General features: G+C 41.9%; 1 protein-coding gene across 2 annotated transcripts; it reads left to right on the top strand.

Annotated features, from left to right (window-relative positions):
- The first annotated feature begins 70 nt into the window (after positions 1-70).
- On the top strand, positions 71-6,170 carry EXOSC1 (exosome component 1). 2 transcript variants are annotated; one of them, XM_060125498.1, is made up of 8 exons: positions 71-157; positions 265-380; positions 2,169-2,243; positions 3,738-3,826; positions 4,612-4,645; positions 5,150-5,200; positions 5,330-5,414; positions 5,750-6,170. In XM_060125498.1, the coding sequence occupies exons 1-8, from the start codon at positions 127-129 to the stop codon at positions 5,854-5,856; spliced, it is 588 nt and encodes a 195-aa protein (XP_059981481.1). In that variant the 5' UTR covers positions 71-126; the 3' UTR covers positions 5,857-6,170. The 2 variants fall into 2 exon arrangements, with proteins under 2 accessions (XP_059981481.1, XP_059981482.1); XM_060125499.1 differs by lacking the exons at positions 71-157; positions 265-380; positions 2,169-2,243 and having other exon boundaries at positions 3,781-3,826; positions 4,612-4,649.
- Positions 6,171-9,606: the final 3,436 nt, after the last annotated feature.

Here is a 9,606-nt window from a genome sequence, read left to right as displayed (position 1 = left end):
AGGCGCTCCCGGTGGTCACGTGATAAAGCTCACCAATTGGCACGCTTCTTACTGCGGAACTGCACCTGGATGTTGGCCAATGAGAGGTCGGCTTCATTTTCCTCCGGACTTGGGACAGGGGCAGTCATGGCGCCACCCGTGAGGTACTGCATCCCCGGTAAGTCAGCGGTGCCCAGAGCGAATCCTGGGCAGGGACGGAGGCAGGAAGGCCCGACGACCAACAGCTTCTGCGGACCCGTGGCTGATGCAGCGTTTTTTCCGCAGGCGAACGTCTGTGTAACTTGGAAGAGGGCAGCCCCGGCAGCGGCACCTACACCCGGCATGGCTACATCTTTTCGTCGCTTGCTGGCTGCCTGATAAAGAGCAGCGAGAACGGCGCGGTAAAGGGGGCGGCTTCCCCTCTTCTCCGTCTCTGCCTTTTTCTTAGGCTGCCTTTGACTTCGCAGTGCTTAGGCAGGGGACCTGCGGGCGCGTCTTCAGTGCCTCGTTCAGTAAAAGAAGTTGGTCTCTTAAGTTTGAACAGCTGTGGTCCCCGCTGCCGGGCACTTAGCCATCACAGAACAGTTTTGTTGGTCCGGCTTGGTTGTGTTGCTGACACTCGGGGAAGCAAGTTGGGGGAAGAGTGGAGGCGAGCTCAGCCCTGCAGTGAGCTGAATCCTGTCCGAATGTCGCCTACCTCTCCGACTTTATCTCGCTCCGCTACCCGCGCCTCACCCTCTGCTATCTAGTACTACTGGCTTCTTTCAGTGTCGCCAGTGCGCCACAGAGCCTTTGTACACACGCCGACTGGAACACGCTCCTCTCTTCCTTAGCCTATTCAATTCCTACCTACCCTTCAGATAGCCTCACTAGTATCACTTTCTCAGAGAAGCTGTCCTAGCCACTAGTCGAAAAAAGTTTTGTTTTTGTCTGTTTTGTTGAGCACTCACAAAGAGCTGTATTCTTCCCTTTCTAAGCACTTAGCTCAGCATGTAATTAAACACTCAGTTATATCAATAAGTTCCCCATTAGACCCTTCTCCCGTAGACTCCATAACCGCCGCACCTAGCACAAGATAAATGCTCAGTAGATGTTTGTTGAATGCATGAGTAATATTATTCTCCCTGGTTCCAGAGGCTGATCCACGATTAGCTCAGGATCAGATAAGCAGTTCTTGAAGGAGCAGCTTAAAGGAGCGTAGTAGAAAGAGGATTCAGAGTTAGAACACTTCAGTATTGACTAAACCTTGATTCTGCTTTAGATAAGAAACTTAAACCCTCTGGTTTTAGGTTCTTCCTCATCTATAAAATGAGAGACTTTTTATTCGATCAATTTGGGAATTTCCTTAGGATTTGAAAGTTTGTTCATTTCATAGCTATACATATAGCTATCTATGGAGCATTTTCATGTGCCAGGCACAGTGCTGACCTCTAGGGATGTTGTAATGAGCCAAATACACATGGTCTCTAATCGGGGGCACAAACACAAACTGTAAGCAAATATATGCTCAAATGAATGTATGCTTACAAATGTGATTCCTGCTCTGAAAGCATATTACGGGGTACCATGAGAACATGTAATAGGCAAACCCACCCTAGTCAGAAGTGACATTTAACCTGAATCTTTAACCTGAATATTTATATTTATCCTGAATAAAGGATAAATAAGAGTTGAGTGGGTGAGCATAAAGAACAGGTTGGATAGAGATCCTGAGATGGGAAGAAATTTAGTGAATTCATGAAACTGAAAAAAGACCAGGAGAGCTGAGGCATAGTGAACAAGGTGCTATTATGTATGCTATTATATAACATTTATTTGGAAATTCTAGCCTGTCCAATAAAATGACAAACAGAAAGAAAGGTATAACTTTGGAGGAAAGAGTCACATTATCCGTGATTACAGGCAATATAGTTGTATGCCAAAAAGCTCTAAGAAAATCACCAGAAAACTTACAAGTCGTCTGAAATGGTTAGATTATGTCTTCTAGCAGCTTTCTTCCTGTGGCCCCTTGGCCATCCTATAGCCTAAAATGTCTAAGGCTTTCTGCTCTGGACTGCAAATGAATCTGTAGTCCACCTGCACTTGTGACCTCAACTGTGGCCCATGGCATTCCTATATTATTCTCAAGCCACAGACACTTTTACCCAAGACTTAGCAAGGATATTCATGTTTTATTGTTCTCTCTGTAGCTTCCTGTCATATCTGTGATGAGAGAAACAGAGTCCCAATTACTGCCAGATGTGGGAGCTATTGTAACCTGTAAGGTAAGTTGGTCCTAACCTCCCTGCTTAGGATACTGTCCAATGCTGAAATAATGATCATTGTAGAGCTGCACTGTTCAATATGGTAACCAGTAGCCACATATGGCCATTTAAATTTAAATAAATTAAAATTAAACAAAATTTAAAATTTATTTTCTCACTTCCACTAGGTACATTTCAAGTGCTCAGTAGCCACAGGTGGTTGGTGGCTGCCATATTGGTCAACACAGAATATTTCTATCATCACAGAAAGTTTTACTGGACTATGCTGGTCTAGAGATTTCTAGGATAATGATCAATGAGGTCAAGTTCAAGCTTGCATAGTTCTTTCACAGAGCTGATTCCCTGAGTTTGTAATTTTTTACTTTTGTCTGGGAGACGGGCACCAAAGGGTGATAAGGAAGCCCTTTTTTTTTTTTTTTTTTTTTAGTATTTATTTATTTGGTTGTGCCGGGTCTTAGTTGCAGCAGGTGGGCTCCTTAGTTGCAGCATGTGGACTCCTTAGTTGCAGCTCGAGGACTCCTTTAGTTGTGGCTTAGCTCCTTAGTTGTGGCAGGCAGGCTCCTTAGTTGTGGCTCACAGGCTCCTTAGTTGCAGCATGCGGGCTTCTTAGTTGTGGCATGCAAACTCTTAGTTGCAGCATGCATGTGGCATCTAGTTCCCCAACCAGGGATTGAACCCGGGCCCCCTGCACTGGGAGCACGGAGTCTCAACCACTGCGCCGCCAGGGAAGTCCCAGAAGGCCCATTTTTGAACAACTGAAGCAAAACTCTTTCTGCAGAGAAACAAAAGATTTGATAGTCTTTGAGGGAAAGTACACATTAATGCGGTACTGGTCAGTAACTATAATATATCAGTACTCCCTGCCCATCCCCACTCTCTGCCAGTTAAATTAACTTGCAGCTCTTAGTTTTTCTCTATAAATTTCTCCAGCAGAAAATCTATGTGGGGATTCCCTGGCGATCCAGTGGTTAGGACTCCGAGCTTTCACTGCTGAGGGCGTGGGTTCAATCGCTGGTCAGATAGCTAAGATCCCGCAAGCTGCGAAGCATGCCAAATTTAAAAAAAAACAGAACGGGAGAGAGAATGTATGTGTTATTTTGAAAATAACTGGAGAGGCAGTGATCTAAATATTATGCAGCAGCTGAAATGGAGACTTAAATTCTGTTCACACTACAGGGCTCATAGTAAGATCTGTTAAAGGTCTAGCTAGATTTGCTATATACTATAAATACCCTTGTGTATTTATGTTAGACTTGTATATTTTTCAAAACCTATTCCATCTTATTTAATTTCCACAGTAACTCTATTAAGTGGCCAGAGTGGCTCTTATTCCACTTTACAAATATGACTTATACAGGGATAAGTAGGAGTTAACTTGTCTTAACTTCTATACTTAGTAGGGTTGCTTGGACCAAAATCCTAGTTTATTCCCGCCTCCTTCAGCTGACAACGACTAATACTCACTCTAGTGCTGCTCTTTTCTCTATTGCACAGGTCTCTAGCATCAATTCACGCTTTGCCAAAGTACACATCCTATATGTGGGGTCCACACCGCTTAAGAACTCTTTTCGAGGAACTATCCGGTAAGAAGTATTTTTGTCTTCATATTTGCCTCAGCACCTGGAATGAGGTTAGGATAGAATGGGAGCCTGGAATTTTTAGGAACAATTACATTCTCTATTCCTGCCCATTTCTCTCTTCCTTTGTGCTTTGATTCTCCCCAGGTAGTAGCCAAAGAAAACGTTAAAAACATGTGAGTTAGGACAAAAGGAAAATATTAATGAGATAGGGCTTTAAATAAAACAAAAAGGGTTGAGCTAAGCTGGAGATTAGCATTGTAGGGATGATTCATATCAAACAAAGTAGAAAGCATTTTAGGAAGTACCTTTCTTTCTTGAATTTAATATCAATTAAACCCAAGGACTGTAAAACAATAAAAAGGGTAGTGGGTGAAATGGTAAATTTTTTCCTATGGATTCTTGAGAAGGGACAAACAATTCTCGTGAGCTAGATAATTTAACATCTGAGGCTCTTTCCACCGTCAGGATTCTGTGTTGTTCTGTGGTGCTTCTGTTCAAGCTCTCCTAAGGCAGTGAAGTTCCTTATCCTTCCCAGCTAAATCTGATCCACTTTTCTCTAGTGGGAGGTATTGATACTGCTGCTCTGTGTGATCCAAGAATGGGAAATGTGGTTTTCTCCTCCAGGAGAAGACTAGGGATACATCTTCACCCTGCTCCTCTGGGTGGCCGCTGGGTCCCCATTAGGACTTATTCTCTCTGCTGTTGTAGCTCTTTGTCTGCCAGGAGTCTGCAGGATAATTCTTTCTCACAGATAATTAACCTTTCTGTTAATTCTTTTTTCTTTATAGCAAGGAAGACGTCCGAGCTACTGAAAAAGACAAGGTTTGTTGGTTGGTTCTTTTTTTTTTTCATGGCTTTAGGAATCTCAATCCTTTTAAATTATTCCAGTGAATTTGAAAGGTCTATGGAAATGTGGAGTCCAAGGAATTTTAAGGTGTTCCCTTCTGGAAGGTGTGGAATTCACTTCACTGTCCCTTTCCTCTTCATATCATTTTTGTTCACTTTGTTGACCAGAGAGGGGCTAGTTTACTCTTTGCCTTTGAAGCCACGTATTTATTCATTGCTGTTTCCTCAGACTTACTCTGGAGCCTTTCAGAGCAACTATAGTACTTTTGTCCAAGTCAGATTCCTGATTAGGTTACTGAGTTCAAAATCTTTCATTTATGTGATGATGCCACAGAAACAATAAAAGTTGTTGATTGACTTGAGTAGTGATGACTTCCACCCTCTGAGATTAGAAGTTGACTGGTTCTGCCAGGGGTGTTAATAGTTTCATGTAGACCTGATTCGGAGCTTTCACTTAACACTCCTGTTCTTTCTTTACAGGTTGAAATTTATAAGAGTTTCCGCCCAGGGGACATTGTCTTGGCCAAAGTGGTATCCTTTATTCCCCTCAGACTTGTGGTCCTTTGTCAAAAGAAGAAATGGAAGTAGAGAAACCACTCAAGTGGCTATGGGAGGGATGGCTTATAACTCTGTTTTCCTTTACCAGTGTGATGTGACTAGATCTCCCTAGGTGATGCGCAGTCCAACTACCTCCTAACCACTGCTGAAAATGAGCTGGGAGTGGTGGTGGCCCACAGTGAATCGGGTGAGTTTGTCCATGCTTCCACATGCTTACCTTTACCTGGGAGCTAGGGTTTGGGATTAGTCCATTGTTTTCCCTCATTTCCCTTGTTTTTTAATTATCTAAAAAGCAATACTAGTGTAGATACTTACTACTGAGATTAGAATGATTCTCCTTATATAATCTAAGGAAAAGAGGCACTCACTCCATAAATCAGTGGAATAAACAAGGTTTTTTTCTGTATGAGGTGAGGTTCACTAGGCAGCTTGGTGACACTTCAGTTCATACCCAGCTGAAAAGAGAAGGGTCTCAAGCAAATATTTGGGGTCCCATCTCCAACTCCACCTTTTCCCTTCCAGGTGTCCAGATGGTTCCCATCAGCTGGTGTGAGATGCAGTGCCCTAAGACCCACACTAAAGAATTCCGGAAAGTGGCCCGAGTACAGCCTGAATTCTTACAGACCTAAGAAGCCACACTTTACCCCATGCACAGGAGTAAGCTCTTTCCAAGAGTACATGTGTGAACGTGACATCAGGGTGCTGTTGTCTTCATTCAGGCACCTGGGGCTGGCCAGCAGCCACCTCTAGAAAAATCTTACTCTATAGGCAAAACATTTTTCATGTGAATCGTTCAGTGGATTTCATCCTCTTGAGTGATAAATTTCTCTTTTGGAGGCACCAGCAAACCAACTGTATGATGGTGGAAATAGCCTGTTCTTTCTGACAGTCTTATAAATATGTATTTTTTGCTGTGAAAAAGAAAACATTTTTACGAAAAGAATTTTATGGTTTCTATTATATTGAGTAGGGAAAAGAATCTAAACAGTGTCATGACATTTAGAGCAGGGTCTTGCCTGGTGGCACCGATTAACAGACATGTGTTACGTGCTTTCTTGCTCTAGACAATGCCTAATTGCCAATCTTTTTTGTATATTCTGTTGTACATACTTTTGCTTATTGAGTACTTGCTATGTGTCAGGCACTAGGTTAAGTACTTTATATACATTTCCTCATTTAGAGAGATTATGGTTTAGTGAAAATTATGGGACACATGTGGTGATTCAGGTAGCATGTTAGTAATTCTGAAAGTAATTTGGTAAACAAAGTATTACTGATACAGTAGATACTCCAGGAAATGTTAAATCTGAATTGAAAAGAGGTACAGAACACTATCATGTGAAGTGGCCAGGAAAGGATTTGTAACATGAAGTGAGAGGAATTAAAGAACTTAAGATAAGTGAGGTGAAGATATTCAGAGCAGAGAGAGAAGCCCAAGCAAAGTGCAGAATCAGGAATGTACACACAAGCTTGAGGACAAGCAAAGGATGAGGGTTAAGCATGGGGAGGTTGCAGAGAGAATGAAAGGAGAGATGAATTATGTCACTTCTTGAGATGTTATTAGGGAGCCCATGTCTTCTCTGTGAAGTGAGAATGGTTGGGGTAAGGTTTGGAGTCATCCCACCTGGGTTTGTGTCCTCTCGTTGCCTTAAGCCGGGTTATACATTGTTTTGTTTTTTTTATTTTATTTTATTTTATTTTTCGGTACGCGGGCCTCTCACTGTTGTGGTCTCTCCCGTTGCGGAGCACAGGCTCCGGACGCGCAGGCTCGGCGGCCATGGCTCACGGGCCCAGCTGCTCCGCGGCATGTGGGATCTTCCCAGACCGGGGCACGAACCCGTGTCCCCTGCATCGTCAGGCGGACTCTCAACCACTGCGCCACCAGGGAAGCCCGTTTTGGTTTTTTTTGATTGAAATTTTTATTGACATAATTGTAAGTAATTGCAGTTTTAAGAAATAATACAGAGATCCCTTATGCACTTTTTCCAGTTTCCGCCAGTGGTCACATTTTGCAAAATAATAATATGCTGTACTATAACAATCAGGATGTTGAACTGATACTTGAGCAAATTATTTTTATTTCTTTAAGTCTGTTTCCTCATCTGGAATAGTATGACCTCATAGGATTATTATGAGGAAATGTATAAAAGTGGTTAGTACACGCCAATATTACTGTTATATATTATTGTTGTTATTATATAACTGATTGCCTTCTATCAGGTATCTACTAAATGCCAGGACTTAATGCTAGATACTTCAGTGTAGTTTGTATTGATATAATCAGTCTCCTATTGATAGATATTTTTAAACTTTTTTTCTTTTACAGACAGTGCTGCAGGGAAAATCCCTATACCATATATCTTTGTGCATGCCTATGATTCTTGTGCAAAACAGATTCCTAGCAGTATAATGCTGAGTAAAAGAATATGCACATTTAAATTTTTGGTTAGATTCTCCCTTATTGCCTTGCAGAAAGATGCTACCAATTGATTTTCTCAACAGTGTTAGCCATTTTACTTACGTTATCTCTGAACTTCACAGTGACCCGGAAAAGTAGCAATTATTTCCACGTTACAGATAAGTAAACTAAGGCTTAGAAAAATTATTAAATCTCACAGACATCCAGAGGCAGAACAGTGTTCAAACTCAGATCTGTTTTACTGTAAAGCCTGGGCCCTTCCTTCTGTACCATGGTGCCTCATTTTTCCAAGTATTGAACAGAAACCTCAGGCATGCAATTAGAGGCTCTCCAAATTGACATTGGTTAATTAATTATAAGTGCTTGTTGGACATCATTCATTCATTATATAAATATATTTGAGCAACTCCTCTGCCCACCACTGCTCCAGGAACTAGGGAGTAAAGCAGTGAACATGATAGAATCCTTTCCTTGTGGAGCTTACATTCTAGTGGGGGGGGACCATTGGTGGGAGGGGAGACAAATGAAAAGTAAACAAATACGGAAATGTTATAATTTCAAACAGTAATTTTAAAAAGTGTCATAAAGAAGAACATTTGAAACAACTGGGTAATGGCCTTCTGATTTGCTGCGAACCAGGTTAGATTTTCTCACCCTTAACCATGCAATATTGTATTACATGTTTGTTAGTTGTGTGCGTGTCTCCCCTACTTACCTTAGCTTTAAGGGCAGCATGCTGTCTTCTCTACCTTCAAATCTCCAGTACCTGGTACTGTGATTAACACGTAGCAAATGCTCAATAAAAATTTTTTGAGCGTACTCATAGCTGACTGAATAGCTATGCCCAAACAGTGATTGATATGTAGTAATGGTGATATTTGTTAATCTAGAGACAGGGAGGATATACTTTCTGTGCCTTGGAAAAGTGGTTCTCAGCCTGGGTTAGGTGAACTTCAAAATTGCCTGTAAGTGGTAAAGGGGTAGCAGGGGGAGTGCAGGGGAAAAAAAGACTGCAGGTGCCCTAGCCCTGCTTACGAATCTCATGGTTGAACCTGTGGGTGTTAAGGGTTTGTTCAGCTCCACAGGTGATTCTGATGTGCTACTCTGGCCAAGAGACACTGTCTTGGAGGGATAGTAGTTGTTGGCCTCCTAGCCATAATGGTAAATGAGGATGGCTTTCTGTTATTTTCCTGCCCATAAGGCAGGAGTTCTAGCCAGGAGTCTAAGTTGCAAGGAATGGAGACTGCTGTAAACTCAAGTGATGTCAGGACATAGAGTAGTAGTAATCAAAGCTGATCCAGCCTGATTTGGGTGAAGAGCACTTGATCAAACAAAATTACCAACTTCTGGTCTAAGATTCAGTACCAGCTAAGTAAACTAACATCCCACCAGGCTACTGGAGACTTAAATTACTAAAGGTCTTCCTAGGATTAATGTGTAGATCAAATAAAAAACTAAACTTGAAAAGCAAGATGCTTAAAAGTACTTAAATTTTAGAATAAGAATCTTTGATTTAGTTGCAGTAACATTCATCTGGGTTCCAGTACTTAATAGTGTACCTTCTGGCAAGTTTCTGTTATCGTTTTCAGCATGTTTCCTCTTCTGTAAACTGGGGATACCAGCCCTTTCAGAGGTTGTCAAGATTGGAGATTATGTAGGTAACGTACTCACCCAATGGCTAGCATAGAGGCACTTCATAAGAGCTTTATAGATGGTGTTGCTTGCTCCTACTAGAAGAGAAAGGCATTATGGGCTTTCTCATGTTCCAGTGATCTTTTCAAAGGCCTTAGAGAAAAGGTAAATGTGAGTAGTGCCCCTTCCCTATTACGTATATAATTAGTCGGCCCTCCCTATTCATGGATGTGACACCTGTGAATACGGAGGGCCAACTGTACTACTTAGTTTTACATAAGGCACTTTAGCTTCTGTTAATTTTGGTATCCACAGGAGTCCTGGAACC

Source organism: Lagenorhynchus albirostris, chromosome 16 (genome assembly GCF_949774975.1).
Source record: "Lagenorhynchus albirostris chromosome 16, mLagAlb1.1, whole genome shotgun sequence".
Classification (NCBI taxonomy): domain Eukaryota; kingdom Metazoa; phylum Chordata; class Mammalia; order Artiodactyla; family Delphinidae; genus Lagenorhynchus; species Lagenorhynchus albirostris.
Note: the sequence above shows the minus strand (reverse complement) of the source record. Positions and strands in the feature narration are given on the sequence as shown.

What these genes read in the sequence shown, in the direction of transcription:
- EXOSC1 (XM_060125498.1), top strand. Translation starts at nt 127, where the DNA reads ATGGCGCCACCCGTGAGGTACTGCATCCCCG. An exon ending in AGAGCAGCGAGAACGGCGCG is followed by an intron (nt 381 to 2,168) that starts GTAAAGGGGGCG and finishes TTCTCTCTGTAG; the next exon opens with CTTCCTGTCATATCTGTGAT. An exon ending in TCTTTTCGAGGAACTATCCG is followed by an intron (nt 3,827 to 4,611) that starts GTAAGAAGTATT and finishes TTTTCTTTATAG; the next exon opens with CAAGGAAGACGTCCGAGCTA.